The following is a 19512-nucleotide window of genomic DNA, read 5'->3' as shown; positions in this document are numbered from 1 at the left end:
GGTCATTATCTCACTTAAATGTTTTGTCCAGAATGGGGTGGGTCTGGGAACTCAGTGACCTAAACATTGCCTTTCATGACACTTCTCTAATAATTAACATAGGTGCACTTGGGAAATAGTCTCTGAAAAATAATAGCCCTTTACAGCAATTCTTGTTCATGCATCAGGACAGAGGTTTAGGTAGCCTCTTGCTGTCATTTATGGTATGTCTGTTTCTTTGTGTACACAGTTAAAAACACATGTACATATACATACCTACACACATGCATGCACACATTTTTGCAGACTCGTATGTCAATGGCTGCAGTCTAAGGTCGCCTATCTGCAAACTACAGTGGAGCTATTAGCAAACCATTATGTGTTTCATTGATTCAGCAGCATTTATTGTGCATCTCAAATGTCTGATACTGGGCTGAGCAGCAGAAATATCAAGATTAGTAAAATACAGGTTCTCAGGTAGCCCAGGATGTTGTGTAGAGATAGACGTGTTAATAGAGTAAACTCAATATAAGTTATATAACCATTTGAATTGGGTATACATGAAAAATAATAATAATAATAATAATAATAGTGGCTTAGACACGTAAAAAATTTATTCTCTCACAAAAAAAGATGTAATCAGTCCAAGTGTGATTCAGGAAACAGGATCTTTCTCTCTTTCTGCTCTGCCATTCTGAGTACAAGGCTTCCATTCTCAAGATTGTCTCATTTCCAAGATGGCTGCTGGAGCCAGCAGGAAGGTAGGAAGGCAGAGGGCGGAAAAGGCATTCCCCAGCTAAGTCAGCTTCTTTTAAGTAGCCTTCCCAGAAGCCTCACACAACACTTCCACTTTTATTTCAGTAATTATGATTTGGTCTCATGACGAATGAGAAATGTGTTCTTTTAACCGCATATAATGCTAACCAAGATAAAATTGGGCTCCAGTACAAGAAAAATAAGAGAAGATGAATATTGGATGACAACCAGAAACCTCTGCCACATGGAGGTATGAAGAAACGACTATGGAAACATACAGCAATAAGGCAGTTACCTCTGGAATCTGGACAGGCTTTCTTGAGGAGACACCTAGTTTGGGATTTGAAGGATGAATAGGAGTTTGCCAAATAAAGACTAGGGAAAGAGTATCCTAGACAAAAAATAATAGCACGTGCACAGAGGGCCAATTAAGCCCATTTTTGTATTTCTATTTATTTTTCTCTCTGTTATTAATAGTAGGTCTTAAAGTAACAACTAATTTTAATTAATCTAACAGTTATTCAAAATCAACAGATTAAGATATGTCAAGTATGATTATCCTGATATCTCTGCAAACAATTTTCCACTTGGACCAAAGTAAGAACATTTTATCTGATATCAAGTATTCCACATTTTTAAAATAATTGAGTTAGAAGATTTTGGCATATTGAAGCGGAATCGATAACAGAGAAAAGGAAGAAAAAAAAAACAATTGTGTCAGGGAGATATTTGTCTTTTAAATTCTGAAGCTAAACAAAGCCCATTTAAAACTGACTTGGTTCATATCCTGGGGTCCATAAACCCACACTAAGAGTGCTAAGTCAGGCGTCTAGCCAAGTTAGTCTTAAAGTATGTCACCTCCTATTTAGCTATTTCTAATATTACTGTTACTTTGGATCTGTGAAGCTGAATTGTTCGTTACTGAAAATGGTTTTGGAACCATAAGAAATCTTTAGACTTAGGGAGAGATTTTCATGATTATCTCCTTTGGCTCCATTAGAGGTATCAGAGTCCATTAAAAATTTTCCAGAGAAACTTAAATCCTTTGAGAAACCTGAAATTCCTATAGTTTAAGGAGTAAATCCAGTTAGATTTGGGATGCCTGAGAGTGGAAATTCCTGTGCCCACTGCCCGTGCTGTCCTTCCGCACAGCCAAGGATCTTGTCAGATTAAGTCCTCTTTAATCCCAGCAACCACAACAACAGTAGAGTCAATAATGCTTTGAATGTTGCCTAAATTAAAACTGCCGTGCTTTCTCAAAGAATTTGGTCCCTCTAAGGCAATTAGGTTATCAGTTTTCTGATTTTTTTTTTTTTTTTTTTTTTTTTTTGGCCAACTTTGGTTTTTGCTTCCTCTCCAATTAGCTAGTATCCAGCCATTTCTAAAGGACACGGTGAACCTCATGTGACACCTCTCTTCCGTTGTTAACTCTGACTTCACATCTCAGCTCAAAAAAGTCTCTTCCTAAGGGAAATCTTCTCTTGCCTCCCTAACCAAATGGAGTTATCCACATTTTATGCTCTCAGAGTGCCATGTGTCTGTGTTTTATAGCTTTTATCATGATTGTCATTTTACACTTTTTGCGTGTGATGATTTGAGCACTATCTCCCTCTGCCACTAGACTGTACAGTCTCATGAGAGTGTACCCATAGATGCTGAAATTCACCATTGAATGTTGCTGCTAGCACAGTGCCTGGCCCATAGCAGGTCCTCAATAAATGCTGCCTAAACAGTTAAATGAATTCTTTTATAAAGTACTTCTGTAATCCCATTTCACACTGTACTAAGAACATAAGAGTGAATACAGAAGTGATCAGCTCATGGGCGGGCCCATCTACAGATATGAATTTTGAAAATAATTTTACTGCAGTTACGTAGAAATATACCAAAGAACTCTTAAGCCAGCACATGCTTGGCATTGCAGGGATGAAATTCGGTTGCTTTCTGAAGTGGCCTCACTGCAGCCTCTGAATAGATTGAAGTGAACTGCTCCTCAGCTATGGTAAACTCACAGGGATAGAGCCCATCTGCCTTTGTCCCTGACTTTAGAACTCAGCATCATGTTTTCCTGACATCTTTGCACTTAAAAAAATGTACAGTTATCGAAGGAGTTGTTGCTTTTCATCTATTTTTAAAAGATGTTCATTTGCTATTAATGAAAAAATACACATTACCACATTTAAAAAATAGAGTACATATATAACACAATGTTAAATAATTATGTTTTTAAACCTTTGCCTAAACATGTGTTTGCAATTATTAATAAAAGGAATAAAAAAGAAAAGCCTCAAGCCTCTGGTCATATTAACAACCAGATTTTTGAAAGGCAAGACGAACTGTGGGGACTTTATGAAGAGAAGCCATAAGTCTCTTTAGTTGTCACTACCATTATCATTTTATTTTGTCAAACAGAGTAATTGAAATAGTTTGGGAATGGAATAAATCTTTCTATATTTGATCTAACTAGAACTATAAGCCATACAACCTGGCATAGTTTGGATTTGAATTTCTAAAACTCAGATATTGGAAAGTAAAGAGGAAAGACACAAATGGCATTGCCCACATACCTTGTAAAAGCCTGTGATGTTGTTAAGCCTGATTTGGACCAGGCGTAAATGTTTCACTAGAAGTCTTTAGAACTTGACTGCTTATTAACTAAGTGACCTTGGGTAAGATTCATGGCCTCAACTATAGAATGGAGATATCTTACTTGCATGGCTCTTTTGAGAATAAATGAGATAATTGTGCTGTGCCTGGTACAGGACAGGATAAGGCAAATGACAGGGTCTTAGTGGTGTTCATCCCTGCTGCCCGTCATGCAACCCTCCTCTTCCTCACGCACACACACACTAAGTTCGTATCTGTTTGCTGACTGTCTTCTCTTTTTTAAGCTGGAGTGCTAGCTAGAAAAGGAAGTATTTTCATTATCACTCAGCAAATATTTTTTGAGGGCCTACAGTTGACTAAGCACTGTTCTCATTGCTTGGAATACATTAATTAACCCAAGATACAAATCACCCACCCTTATGCAGCTTACATTCTAAGGAACCATGTGGAACATGGAGATCATTTATAAAATGTTTCCTGCTACCATTACCTCTTGGTTGTAGTTTTTGTCATTTGGGTGAATCGTAATTCTTAACATAGGAGTTATTCTTGAATTAGGCCCTAAAATATCAATAATTCAGGATCTTCTTGTTTCTCTTACTTTCTTCCCATCATTCCCTACCCTGCTCCCTATTCTCTCTCATTCTCTTTCTTTTACCCTTCTTTCTATTTGTATATCTGAACTTTGAAAACATCTTTACCCATGCTACCTTTTTTTCTTTCCTAGCTTGATTCAAATTCCGGTTGAATTCAGTCCCCTTCATGGGAAGTATGTTTTAGGCCCCTCAGGGATGAAGGGAGGGTTTTTTTGTGGTGATTGGCCTCATAGTGGATTCTGCCATCGGTAGGTGCTTGGTTGAATTACACATCTCTCTTTCTTGTTAGATCGTGGGCTGCGATCACCAGCTGGGAAGCACCGTCAAGGAAGATAACTGTGGGGTCTGCAACGGAGATGGGTCCACCTGCCGGCTGGTCCGAGGGCAGTATAAATCCCAGCTCTCCGCAACCAAATGTAAGACACACAGAGATGGGTGACCTTTGGACTTGTTCATTTATCCTCCCCTGGCTTAGGTCTGGCCCCACTAAACAGCCAGGGAACAACACATCCACCAAAATGATGATGAACCTGAAAATGTAGAAGGCCTCATGCTCTGGCATGTGAATTAGCTTAGGTGGACAAGTCAGGTTACCAGCTGCAGTTCCAAAGAGGAAACCTGTCCTTCTGAGGCACATCAGGAGTGAGCCAGACATGGGGCTACAAATACTCTCTGTGCAAACATGAGCTTTGCTGTCCAACATGAGGACAGACTGTATCCCAGCTCCTGCATGATGTGTAGTGTGCTATGCCTGGTAGAAGATAGCAGGGAGAGTGGGAAGATAACACAAATTCACTCCTGTCACTGTGAAGTCACATGGCCTTCATTTACAAGGTGGCCTTTGGTCAGTACTAAAACAAGTTCTTTCAGAATTAATGTAGGGCAGTGATTATGTGAAGTTTTGGTTTTTGGGTTTTTGGGTTTTTTGTGTGTGTGTGTTTTGTTTTTTGTTTTGTTTTTTTTTTTTTTTTTTGAGACCAGGTCTCTCATGCTGTCACCCAGGCTAGAGTGCAATGGGGCGATCGCAGCTCACTGCAACCTTCGCTTCCCGCATTCAAGCGATTCTCCTGCCTCAACCTTGCAAGTAGCTGGGATTACAGGCACATGCCACCACACCCGGCTAATTTTTGTATTTTTAGTACAGACAGGGTTTCATCATGTTGGCCAGGCTGGTCTTGAACTCCTGACCTCAAGCGATCCACCCGTCTCAGCCTCCCAAAGTGAGAGATGGCAGGCACAAGCCACGGCACCCAGGCTATATGAAGTTTTTTATTGACGTTTGTGTCCTGATACCTCAATACTAGCAAAAAATAAAAATAAAAAAGTATGCTTATTATACATGTACTTGCTGAGAACTTCATACAGTCATCCTCTGTAATTGTTATAACAACCTCATGAGCAAAGTACTATTAATCCCCATGTTATGGATGAGATAACTGAAGCTTAGCCAGATTATGGGACTTGCACAGAGTCACACAGTTGTAATGGAGCCAAGATTGGAGCTCAGAGTCTGATTCCAGAGCCTAAGCACTTACTTGTTCCTCTGCACTGGTCACAGCCCTGCCGATAGTCTCTGTGGTGGGACATTTGCAAAGCAGATAGATGGATCAAGGGAAGGTGCCCCAGATGTCTACCCAGTCAGGTCCTGCTAGGATAGATGGTACAAGTTCTCATGGTACCTAAGCCAAAAACGGAGTCATTAATCTGAGACATTTTATGATACACAGTCCTCTGTGACAAGCACTGTTCTAGGCACTGCAGCAGATACAGATAGAAATAAGACAGCCCTTGTATTAAGGACATGCATTTTTAGAATTATTTTGGCATTGCTTGGCATATTGTCTCCAGATTTCGCTACTATGCAGAATCCTTCAATAGATCCCTGATTGAATATTTCTTTCCACATGTTTCTCTGGCTTGGGAAATGAGAATGAATATCTTCACTGAATGTGTTTTGTTATCTTTACTTGTTGACTAGCTGGAGGAAAACAATTGACATATGGGGAGTTTGTTGCTTTAAATGGACTTACAGGTCAAGGAAGAAAGGCAGGTGCAGTTATTCTGGTATGCAGTGGAGAAATATTCTCAGAAGTCCTGAAATGGCAGCTTGCCAAAGGATTAGCCTCGAGGTAAAAAGAGGGGGCAGAAAGAAAGAACGGGGACTTCTACACACATGAAAAATTGGAGATACCAGTTTAGGGAACTCTGTACATTCTAACTCCATTGGAAGCAGTGGAAAATGTAATTCTGCAAAAATAAATAAAATAAAATAGATTTAAAAGATTCTGGCATATAGAATAAAGAATGAGATAACTTAGACATTGATATAATACATTTAGGCAAGATATTTCTTTGGTCATGTCTGTTGGTAGCTTCTTCTATAAGATGAAAAATTTCTAAAGTTAGAAGATGGAAACCAGAAATGGATAGAGGCATAATTCTCTTGTAAATCATGGTTGGATATTAGGAAAGAGTTATATTTAAAAGATCACTCTTAAGAACTCTTCAAGGAATGCTAGAAGAATTAAAATCTCTCTAATTATTTCTGTCTTGTATCTGAATCAGTTTTCATTATCTAGGAATCTAGGAATTACTGTTAGGTACAAAAGGGAATGTCATGCATGTGTGCAGTAATGGCTGTATAGTGTCCTGGGAGCATGTTTTTAATGGTAAAGATGCTTCTTTATTCTCATGCCCATACCTTCTTGTTCTCATAGAGGAGCTAGACTACTATACTGGGATAGACATTCCTCTTACCGTACTGTTAGGGAAGGATGGGTAACCTCTGGGGCCTGAATCACAAAACAAAGATGGAGAAGCTCCGAGGGAACAAACTGAAGCAAATTGAGAGCCCTATATAATCTCCAAGTCTACAAATAAATACCTCAATGAAAAGTGCCCTATTCAAGACCAACAGTGGGTGAATTATATAATACACAACCTGATGATTATACATAACGGCAAAATGCAATTGATTCGTTTACCTTAGCACTGATGATGCCTCATGACAAAATGATTGATATCAATAAAGCCCAGCGTATGCATGCATCTCACCACAATCTATAGCAGATGCTGAACAAACTGCCTCACTTATGTTTTCTCCACCCTAGAAGAATCTTCCATCTTATATTTACGGACTGTGAGGCGACCCACTGGCAGGGAATATGAGGCTGCTCTGCAGGGCCCCGTGGAGCGGCCAGGTGAGCAGTTCTCCATGCCTGGAGGAGTCCTGCCAGATCTCTCCCCTGCCTTCTGCCAAAAGGCACCGTCAGCTCGCCACATGCTCTCTTCAAACTTCTGGCACTCAGATTCCCCACATTGAACTCATTTTCTTTCTGAACTTATATCCAAGTTTTTTTTTTTTCCCCGTATGTTATCAAGCCTCAGAGGAACAAAGCAAAAACAGGAGAGTGGAGAAAGACCATGGTAGAAAGTGCCAGAAGGATAAAGAGAAGTAGGAAAAGTTTATCAAATGGCTGCCATTTGCTGGTGAATTTTTTAAAATCATCTTTTTATTAAAAGACATTACAATTGCCTAATACAAATACAGACAATGGAAATAGAGCAAGATCAAAGTACTCTTTCTCCTTTCTTAAAGGAAAAGACTGCCCACTGGTAGCACTCAGCCGTTTCATTTTTCCTAGTTACTTCCCAACTCCCCCAGCCCAACAAAAATAGTCAAACATAGCTAACATTACCTTGCTTTTGATTTTTGAAATTTAAAGGCTCATTTCTCACAAGATGTATTGACTTATACTATATTATATATTTTCCAAGTATACTCAGAATATTCTTAGGGCTAGAGCCAGCCTATTTGCTATCAATTTGATATTTCCAGCTTTGCAGAGCTCTCATCTGTATCTGTGTGTTTTGAAATCACCTGGAGATCCTAAAGCTCTCTCTCTCTCTACCTTCCTTGCATGGTGAGTGAGGGAGGTCACTTAACTAATTTATATCAAGATAAAATTAAGCTTAAGCTTTTAATACTTAAAAATGTGCTCTCAGACTGTGGCTTATGCTGATATATGATGGCTATGGGTAAACATATTCTTGGACTATCATTCCACCTCAAAGATTTTGAGGTAAAGTACGCTTATAATAAAACACAGGCCTCTATGCTATAAAGTACAAAATACATATGGATTTTTTTAAAGAAAGCGCAAAACATGAAAGAAATTTCCACTTGCCCCTGGATGCTTCAGGCTATCCTCACAAGCCATGCAAGGATATATTCATTCAACAGCACGTATTTAATGGGCACCTGCTATGTGCTGAGGAACTGTTCTAGGTGCTGGAAACACAGCACAGAACGAAACAGACAAAATCCATTTATCTTCGTAGGAGCCATGGAAAAAACAAACCAGAGCAGGAGAACAGGAAATGGGTATAGGCTGCCAACCACGGGTGATGCAGGGGAGCTGCAATTTTCAGTAAGTTAATAAAGAAAGGGCTCACTGATAACATGGCATTTGAACAAGGATCTAAGGGAAGTGAAAAGAGGTCACCATGCAAAAGTAAGGGAGAAGAAAATTCTAGGATATATTTGGGATATATTTCAGGAAGAACAAAGAAGCCAGTGTGACTAAAATGAGATGAGTTTCAAAAAGGCTAGAGAAAATGATGTGAGGCAGGGGGAAGAATGGCACAAATATTGTGGGGTTTTGTAAGTCTGAATGAAATAGGAAGTCGTTGGAGGATTTTGAACAGAGGAATGACTTGATCAGATTTCTGCTATACTGAGAGTAGACTGTAGTTGGAAAGACATTACACTAAGCCAGGCCACAGATGACAGTGACTTGGACTGTACCAGTAGCTGTGGCAATGATGAGAAGTGATCCAATTCTAGATACACTGCACCTGTAGTTATGTATTTATTTATTTATTTCCTTCCCTCCTTCCCTCCCTCCTTCCCTCCTTCCTTTCTTTCCTTTCTTTTCTTTCTTTTCTTTCTCTCTCTCTCCTTCTCTCTCTCTTTCTCTCTTCCTCTCTTCCTTCCTTCCTTCCTTTCTTTTCTTTCTTTCTTTCTTTCTTTCTTTCTTTCTTTCTTTCTTTCTTTCTTTCTTTTCTTTTCTTTTCTTTTCTTTTCTTTGAAACAGGGTCTCACTCTGTCTCTGAGGCTTCAATGCAGTGGCACAATCACAGTTCAGCTCACTGCAGCCTTGACCTCCTGGACTCAGGTGATCCTCCCACTTCAGCCTCCCCGAGTAGCTGGGATTACAGGTGCACACCACCACACCTGGCTAATTTTTGTATTTTTAGTAGAGATGGGGTTTTGCCATGTTGGCCAGGCTGGTCTCAAACTCATGGCCTCAAGTGATCTGCCCACCTTAACCTCCCAAAGTGTTGGGATTGCAGGTGTGAGCCACGGCACCTGGCCAGCATTTTATATTTTAGCCATTCTTATCAGTGAGTAGTGGTATCTCATACTTGTTTTTATTTGCATATTCCTAACAGCTAATAATGTTAACATCTTTTCATGTTGCATTAGCTTGCAATTGATGCTGTAACTAATTACCACAGACTAAGTGATTTAAAGCAACACAAATTTATTATTTGATGGTTCTGGGGGCGTCAGAAAACTGAAATAGGTTTCAGTGGGCTAAAAACAAGGTATTTGCAGAACTCAGCTCTAGAAGCATTGAGGGAGAATATCTTTTTCTTCAATTTTGATTTTCCTGCTTCTGGAGCCTATACACATTCTTTGGCATCTTCAAAGCCAGTAGCGTAGCATCTTCAGATCTCTCTCTGACTCAAGCTTCCTCTTCTGCCTGCCTCTTGTATATTAAAGAATGTTGGTGATTACATTGAGTCCACTCAGATCATCCAGGATAATCGCTTAATTTTAAGGTCAGCTGATCAGCAATCTTAATTCCATTAGCAATCTTAATTTCCCCTGCCCACATAATATCACACATTCACAGATTTAAGGACTTATTTAGCAGGGGAGAGGGATGCATTAGTCTGCTTACCACGGTGTGCTTTGTTCATCTTTTGCATAGTGTCATTTCAAGTCTTTTGCTCATTTTTTAAAAATGTGTTGCTTGACTTTCTCTTGTTGAGTTTTGGGAGTTCTTTACATGTTTTCTAGGTACAAGTCCTTTGTGGGATATTTGAATTGGAAATATTTTCTCCATCATAGCTTTTTTCTTCAAAATTGCTTAATGTTATCTTTCACAGAGCAAAAGCTTTTCATTTAGATGAAGACCAGGCTATCATTTTTTTTCTTTTATGGCTCGTACTTTTAATGTCATGTCTAAGAACTTCTTGCCTAAGACCAGGATGCAAAGATTTTCTCTTATGTTTTCCTGCAGAAATACATTTCACCTTTAGATCAGTGACCTATTTTCAGTTATTTTTAGTATAAGGTGTAAGTTTGACAGGTAGGTTGAATTTTTTTTCGTATAGATGCCCAATTCTTCCAGTACCATTTGTTGAAAAGACAACCTTTTCTCTTTTGAATTGCCTTTAAACCTTGTCAAAAATCTATTGCCATTTCTGTGTGGGCTGTTTCTGGACTGTATTCTGATATGTGTCTATCCCTTCATCAGTACTCCATTTTTTTTTTATTACTGTGGCTTTAAGGTAAATCTTAAAATGAGGTAGTGTGATTTCTTCAACTTTATTCTTGTTTTCAAATTCATTTTGGCTATTCTATTCTGAGTCTTTGCCTTTCCATATAAATTTTACTATCTGCTTGTCCATATCTACAAAAACTCTTGCTGGGATTTTGTTGTGTTAATTCTACAGATTGATTTGGAGGGGGTAGGAATTGGCATCTTTACCATGTTAAATCACTCAAGCTGTAAGGTATGAGAATTTTATGTCTCTGTTTATTTAGGTCTTGTTTTATCTCTTTGATTAGCCTTTATTAGCTTTCAGCATGAAGATCACATATACTTTAGTTAGATTTACACCTGCTGTATTTTTTTGTAACTATTGCAAATGGCATTATATTCTCTTTTTTTAAATTAGAGGTGGGGTTTCACTATGTTGCCCAGACTGAAGTGCAGTGGCTATTCACAGATGTAATGACAGCACACTACAGACCCACATTCAGATCAAGTGATCTACCTGCCTCAGCCTCCCAAGTAGTTGGGACTACAGGAGTTACTTGGCTTGGCATTGTATTCTTTGTTTCCATTTCCAATTATATATTGCTAGTTCATAGAAACATGATTGATTTTTGTGTGTTAGCCATGTATTATGTAAACTTGATAAACTCACTCAATACCTCTGAGTTTTTTGGTAGATGACTGGGATTTTCTCAATAAACAATCATGTTGTTTACAAATAAGAGTGGTTTTGCCTCTTTTCAATTTGTAAGCCGCTTTTTTTTTTTTTTTTGGTAGTCTTATTGTACTGGCTATGCAATACAATAGTGAATAGGAATGATGACGATGGAGATCCTTATCTTATTCCCAATCTTAAGAGGAAAGCATTCAGTTTCTCACCATTGAGTATGATGTTAGCTGTAGGTTTTTATAAATGCCCTTTATCAGGTTGAGGAAGTTCCCTTCCTTTCCTGGTTTGCTGGGAGTTATTATCATGAAGGGATGATGAATTTTATTAAATTCTCTTTTACCTCAACTGACAAAATCGTGGTTTTTCTTTAGACTGTTATTGTGATGAATTATATTAATTGATTTTTAAATAACCAACTTTGCATTTCTGGGATAAACTGTACTTAGTCATACTGTATTATTCTTTATATAGATTTCTGGTTTGATTCGGCAGTATTTTGCTGAGGCTTTTTATCTGTGTTCATGAGAGATACTGGTCTGTCGTATTCTTTTATGTATTTGTTTGGTGTTAGTATTAGCACAAAATGGCCTCAAATGATGAGTTGAGAAGTAATCTCTTGTCTTCTTTTTTCTGGAAGAGACTGTATAGAATTGATGTTATTTCTTCTTTAAGTGGTTGGTACCATGCCCCAGTGAAATTTTCTGGATCTGGAGATTTATTTTTCAGTATGTGACCTTATGAACATATGGAACACCATTATAGTAACTATGTTAATGGCCATTCTGTGTTTGGATTGATTGATTTTTCACTTTAATATATGCTGTATTTTTTTTGTTTCTTTGCATGCCTCGTATTTTTTGACTGGATGCCAGACATTACAAATTTTACTTTTTTGGGTACTAGATATTTTTGTGTTTCTATAAATATCCTTGAGCTGTGTTCTGGGAGCAGTTAAGTTACTGAAATCAGTTTGAACCTTTGGGGTCTTAAAATGTGGTAGACAGGACCAAAGCCATGTTTGGTCTACAGCTAATTGTACCCTTTTACTGAGGCAGGACCTTTCTGAGTATACTACTCAATGTTCCATGACTTACAAAGTTTGTCACTTTGGCTGATGGGATAAGATACTATTCTCAGCCCTGTATGAGCACCATGTACTCTTCTCTATAATTCTTTTGTGTAGTTCTTACCCCAGGCCAGGTAATTTCCTCACACTTATGTATTGATTGCTATGCTGCTGGCTACTTTAAGGAAACCCTCTTGGGTCTCCAGAGTTGGCTTTCTGTATAGCTCTCTCCTTTCTGTTACTTTGTCCCAGAAATTCTAACCGTTTTGGTCTCCTTGGACTCTTGGCTTTGTCTCCTCAATTCAGGGAATCTACTGAGCTCTACCAGCCTTCCTACTTCCAAAGCTGTAGCCTGGGAACTCTATCAAGGCAGTGAGCTGAGGCAATGTTGGGCCTTATCTGATTTGTTTCCTGAGTGTACAGAATTGCTGCCCTTGTTTGCCTGATGTTCACTCACTTAAAAACCGTGGTTTCATCTGACTTTTTAATTGTTTTAGGCAGAATATTAAATCTGGTTCCTGTTAGTTCATCTTTGTCAGAAGCAGAAGTCTTGGTGCTGGGCTCTCAGTTCCACTCTGCAGTTACACAGAGCTCGCCAGCTTTGGACTCCTTCTGTGGCAATGTAGTTAAGCACATCTAGTTCTGATTCCTCATCTCCCCTCAACCCCCACAGCCATTTGATTCCTAGAGGTTGAACGTGTTCCAATATTGTCTTAGAACTTTCTCCCAAGCAGCTGACACTCATTTTGTGAATCTGATACTGGCTGTTTTGATGTTATCACCTCTGCAGGCAAAGGTGTCTATGTCAGGATTATTGCCTGAGTGAGAATAGAAGATACTACTGATTGTGAGATGTGTTCTGATTTCATATATGTTAAGGCATGAAAAGTTGTCCCTCTTGGAATCAATGAAATAGGGTATTTTGACAATAGAACTTTTTAACTGATTAGATATAGAGATGAAGTATAGGATGCCTCCAAGGTTTCTGGCCTAGGCAAATGGAAGGATGAAGTTCTCCAGATGGGAATGAGGAGGGCATCTTGTTTGGCCTGTCTAGTATATATCTTCTATTGTGCAACTGCAGATAAACCAGGGAGAAAATGGAAAGCCTCAGATGCTCAACTTCTTATTTTGTTGGATGTATTTTAAGTAATAAAACTGTCATGAAGATGTAAAATATACCATTTAAATCTCCTCAACATTGGCAAACTATTTTTATATGTGGTCAATTGTATTTTAAAATGGCTCTTTCATTTTTAAAAATAAAATAAAATTTAGTATCAGCTCCATAGGCATAGAGGGAAGAGTCTTTAAAAACATGAACTTATCAATGGATCTAAAAATAAGATAAACTCAGATATCAGAATAGGAAATTCTGTCTTTTCAAAATATTATCCTCATCACCTTCCTCTGATACAGCTGTGAATCACACAGAGCATCCACATATGATAAGATTTTAAAACGGATATAAAATGTTCTATATAGAAAGTTGTGTGATATACATATAGATAGATAATTTTTAAAGAATTCTCTTACATACAAACCTTAGGAACAATTGTCTTGAGAAAAGACATTTGCAACCCATATCTATGAAATGACAGAATTTATGATTCCCATGGAAAGTTTGTCCGTTGAATGGAGAAAGGAGTTATCTGGTATCTGGAACAGATCATTTAGAATTGTTGATTAATAAGCTAGAAATATGTCCTGAAGACTGGCATCATGGTTCAGTCAACAAAGCCAGAATAGATTAGGGCAGATGCACTCGATCCTAGAACAGTGCGCCTTTGTAGGAAAGGGCACCCAGAGGAATGTGCAGCACGGTGGGAGAGGATGTGGCCCCTGCCTCGCCAGCTATACTAATGGCATTCATCACCAAGGAGGCAGGTGTTGCAATCAGATTGCTCTCACATCCTGAGAAATCTTAAACACCACTCTGTGCACAACATTCTAATAGATGCCAAGTAGAAGCATCTTCCAATCCATCCCAAATCATTGAGGATTTATCAGCAAGTGAGACAATTATTAATACATAAACAACTCAAAAGTGGCTTTTTATGAATATGCAGAAAATGAAATTTTTAATTGTTTTTCCTATTTTTTTTTTGTTAAAGTAAGAGTACTGTTACTTAACATATGTTCTAAGATATATCAGCTGACTTTAACAGACGACACACATAAGAAAACGTTTTTATGAATAAACATCTTAGGTATACAATGGGTTAAATAGACTGAAATAGGTTTCTTTGGTGCAGGGCTCCCTAAAAAATGAATGAATGTGCTTTGGGAATTTCATCTGTGGGGTGTAATATTTTGTATTTCCCCCATGTTTTATCTTAGATCCCTTTTTCAGGACCATCTTGTGGGACTAGTGCTTTGTTTATCTTCTTTGTCACTGAAACCCTAGTACCTAGCATGCAGCCTGACACTAAAAGACCCTCAAAAAATATTTGTGGAATAAAGTAATGAATTTGCAGATCGTTTAATGACTTGCCAGGGGTCCATCAGCCCTTTTCAGGATAATATATAAGAGAAGTCTGTGGCTCTTCCTAGTTCTGTACCATGTGCTGCCAACTGCTACAGTTTGTACCAGCCTGAGTTGCCTCATTTCTCTGACTAGGTGAGTGCAAGGGGCATCAGAAAATACTCTTTCACCTGGTCTACTTTCTCCATATACCCTCTTCCTCAACAACTTTCTAGGAGGTTCTTCTCTTTTTGGGGAGCATGCAAATGTTACCACACCCTGTCTTCTTTAGGGAACATACAGATACTACAGCATCAGCCAAAAGCTAGGGTATTAATGTTCCACTGTATGGAATGCGAGTCACTTCCCAGCAGAGCAAGAGGGAGGCTGCATGAGCTGTGTGGGGGTCAGAAGACTGCTGCTGAGCATGGCAGGGCCAAACAGAAAGCTTTCCTTTTACTTGCACTTTATTTGACCTGTGGGTAAACAAAGACTTTCTATTTCTAGAAAGTGCCATTGTTTTAACTGCTTTGAGTTTCTTTTGCAAACTTAAAAAGTCATGTCTTTATGCAAGGCATTTAAAGCTCTGTAGGCCCAGTCTTGGCCGGGCATGGTGGCTCGCTCCAGTAATCCCAGCACTTTGGGAGGCCGAGGTGGGTGGATCATGAGGTCGGGAGTTCAAGACCAGCCTGGCCAAGATGGTGAAACCCCGTCTCTACTAAAAAATACAGAAATTAGCCGGGTGCGGTGGCAGGAGTCTGTAATCCCAGCCACTTGAGGCTGAGGCAGGAGAATCACTTGAACCCATGGGGCAGAGGTTGCAGTGAGTCAAGATCGCACTCCAGCCTGGATAACAAAGTGAGACTCCATCTCAAAAAACAAACAAACAAAAAAAGCTCTGTAGGCCTAGTCCTAACATTTTGTTGTTGTTGTTCCTTTTCTATGTTCCCCTTACACTTTTTTTCTGTTGTTGTTCTTATATATCACAAACTCTTAGCTCTCTGAAATTCAACAACATATGCCATTAAAAACAGCTATAAGATTTTAGCATGAGTGGAATATTCAACTTTGTAGAGAACTTGATAATATAACCTCTCCGAGGAAGGAATTGGGAGAATATGATTCTTCTTTCTCATTCAACAGGTAATGTGCTAGGGGCCTTGGAGAGTTGAAACACAATAAAAAATAGTTTTTCAGTCCCTGTCCTTTAAGAGATTTGGAGTAGAGGGAGGAAAATAATGTTTACAGAATACTTACTGTGTTCCAGGCTATACATCCATATATCTAGATTCATGTCTATATTTATATCTAGTCACAACAATAGTATAAGGCAAGTTTTGTTTTCCCTGTTTTACAAATGAGGAAACTGAAAATCAGAGAAGTCAGGTAACTTCTGAGATTCACTAATTTAAACTAAATTCTCCTAAAGAAAGGATGATAATATTAAGAGAAATATTGAGTAAGAATTGGGATTCTCTTATTTAACCTAAAGCCTTCCAATGAGAGGATAATTGTGTACACTATTAAAAAAATATGTCTGAACAGGCCAGGTGCAGTGGCTTACCTGTGCAATCCCAGCACTTTGGGAGGCCAAGGCAGGTGGATCTCATGAGTTCAGGAGTTCAAGAAAAGCCTAGGCAACATGGCAAAACCACATCTCTACAAAATTACAAAAATTATCTAGGCATAGTGGTGTGCACCTGTAGTCCCAGCTACTTGGGGTGATGAAGTAGGAGGATCTCTTGAGCCCAGCAAGCTGAGGCTGCAGTGAGCTGTGATCACGCCACTGCACTCCAGTCTGGGTGACAAAGTGAGATCCTATCTCAAAATAGTAATAATAATAAGGGCCTGGCGCGGTGGCTCACGCCTGTAATCCCAGCACTTTGGGAGGCTGAGGTGGGCAGATCATAAGGTCAGGAGTTCGAGACCAGCCTGGCCAACATGGTGAAACCCCATCTCTACTAAAAATACAAAAATTAGCCGGGTGTGATGGGAGGTACCTGTAATTCTAGATACTTGGGAGGCTGAGGCAGAAGAATTGCTTGAACCCAGGAAGCAGAGGTTGCATTGAGCCAAGATGGTACCACTGCACTCCAGCCTGAGCGGGACACCTCAAAAAAAAAAGAAAAAAAAAATAATATATATATATGTAAAAGATAAGTAGTATGAACAAAGAATCACACAGGGCTTCTGAATATGCTGGTAAATATTTTTAAACCTACCTTTCTCTCATCTTCTGAAGTGCCTTCCTATCCATTTGATCTCGGACTATGCATTATACTTCCCAGAAATTTCATTTCTTCATCAGAAAATCCTCTATGCCAATGTCAGAAGTTTTGGGTGAGGGAGTAAATAGTATAATTTAGGTGAAATTGAAACTCTGCAGCACCATAAAAATATAAGATACTGTCGGGGGCCGGGCGCGGTGGCTCAAGCCTGTAATCCCAGCACTTTGGGAGGCCGAGACGGGCGGATCACAAGGTCAGGAGATCGAGACCATCCTGGCTAACACGGTGAAACCCCGTCTCTACTAAAAAAAATACAAAAACCTAGCCGGGCGAGGTGGCGGGCGTCTGTAGTCCCAGCTACTCGGGAGGCTGAGGCAGGAGAATGGCGTGAACCCGGGAGGTGGAGCTTGCAGTGAGCTGAGAACCGGCCACTGCACTCCAGTCTGGGCGACAAAGCGAGACTCTGTCTCAACAAAAAAAAAAGAAAAAAATATATATATATATAAGATACTGTCATTACAAATGGAGTTCTGAATAAGAATACCTATGATATATTTGAGATGCATATTAGCTCTAATTTTTAAAAATGTCTGCTTCTAATGAATTTAAGCTCAATTTATAAATAGAGTGAAAAGAAATCCATTATAAAGTGATCTGTGGTTCAGTCGATTTCTAAAAAAATATTTTTAAATAGAGTGTGTGTAGAGAAATGTTAAGAAATATTTATGGGGTACTCACTACATACAGTTTTAGGGATAGATGTTGTGAAGGATATTTAAGAACTAGAAGGCATGATTTGTGCCCCTGGGGTGTTCAGAGCATACAAATATATCTTCCCTTTCTCTTATCTGTTCTGCTCATCCAGGATACTCTGCTGGGGAGAAGTCCAGATTTTGATGTAATAAATTCATCCTTTGAACGTTAGAATTTATTTTTATGTTTTAATTCAGCACAAGTGTTTTTGATCATATAAGACCAGATTTTAAAATCAAAAATGAAAACTTGCAAACTAATTTTTCAGTATTTCAAAATTCCTATTTTTTTAAAAGGCCACATCCTCCAGGAGTTAACTAGTGACTAGCATCTTTGGCATATTTTATTTTGAGAAAAGTGAAAATGTTGATTTCTAAATAATGGCCTTCACATTTCAAACACTTTAAAAAACTGTAGTTTTTAAGGTATGTAAGTCAGTGCCTTTATTTAGAAGGCCATCAATAATTTTGTGTCAAGTGACGTGCTTTAAGATTTTGCTTTGTCTCTCTCTAGCGGATGACGCTGTGGTTGCGATTCCTTATGGAAGCAGACATGTTCGCCTTGTCTTAAAAGGTCCTGATCACTTGTGTAAGTAACTCTGTTGTTTTCCTTTGGGAATTGGGAATTGTAGTCATTATTATTTATTTTGTGTTCCCAGAAAAGATTAAAACACAAGAATACCCATCTTTCTACTCTATCATAATATGATATTTTGAGGGCTTCTGTTTATCTTTTAGCTGCCTGATGAGATGGCAGAAAGCCCTGTGGTAATTATCTTTAACCACAGTCATCCTGAAAAATACAAAATAGATGCTCCCAATGGGTTGTTGATGGGTTAAGCGCATGTTTATGCTCTTGTGAGTAATATATCTCATTCCCTCTCTTCTTCCTTTCCAATCTCAATCTTTTTTTGCCTTCCCTCTCCTTTTTTCAGCTTTCTTCTAACCCCCTTCTCTCTTCTTCATTCATTCTCTTTTTCTACCTACTTTCATGTTTCATTACTTCATCAATCCAGAGGAATATAGAAACACCAAACAACCTTAACACTGTAGCATTTAAAGAAAACCATCATGGTGTAATTAACCATCCCATGTATTAAAGAAAAATTCAGGGCCCTCATATCTTAAAGAAAGCTACTGGGATTCAGGATTAAATGATAATCATAACCCCAAAAATCAAATGGCAGCATGGCCCCTCCAGGATTTGTGCAAAAATTGATCTTCAATCATGCCGAGGCAGCAGTACAGAGTCACCTATTTCTTATTATTTAGTGTTGTTTAGATACAGAGCTGTAAATTACGAGAAGAAAATTATAGGCTATAAACAAGGAAGAGGATGGGAGGGGATATGATAGCATTTTCTGTAAAATTCAATTTCACTGAAAGGCTTCACTTCAGTTGGTTCCTTGAGCATTTCTGATCTCCTCCACTGTGATTGTTCCTGGGTTTCCACAAAGCCATCTATCATCTGTCCTTTCGCCCCTCCCACACAAATGTCTGTGAAACCAATTTAGATAGCAAGCATTATTTTTTAGTGATTGGATTATGAATGAAATCATGCTAAAAAGGCAAACAAGAGGAAGACAAATTGAAGCCCATAAAAGTCAAGATCGCCTACAGTAGTCTTTCTAAAAATAAAAATAAATACATTTCATGGAAGAGGTGGGATTTGAAAGGCCATGTGAAGTAAAAGAATAAGTAAGGTACAGTTCAGGCAAAACCAAAAAATGCTAATAAGTCACCTTCTATGGATTCAAGTTTGTTTCTAATCCTGAACAACCCTGTAAAATATGGTGTTCACATGTGAAAAGATAATGTACGT

General features: G+C 38.7%; 1 protein-coding gene across 1 annotated transcript in view; it reads left to right on the top strand.

Moving 5' to 3' along the window:
* Positions 1–19512, top strand: part of ADAMTSL1 (ADAMTS like 1) — a 425354-nt gene that overhangs the window by 146181 nt on the left and 259661 nt on the right. The window contains exons 5-6 of the mRNA XM_025359517.1: positions 4228–4354; positions 18205–18279. Coding sequence (XP_025215302.1) covers positions 4228–4354; positions 18205–18279 — 202 coding nt within the window. The remainder of the gene's footprint in view (positions 1–4227; positions 4355–18204; positions 18280–19512) is intronic.

The sequence above is a fragment of the Theropithecus gelada genome, chromosome 15 (genome assembly GCF_003255815.1).
Source record: "Theropithecus gelada isolate Dixy chromosome 15, Tgel_1.0, whole genome shotgun sequence".
Taxonomy (NCBI): Eukaryota; Metazoa; Chordata; class Mammalia; order Primates; family Cercopithecidae; genus Theropithecus; species Theropithecus gelada.
This window is presented reverse-complemented; position numbering and strand designations above follow the sequence as displayed.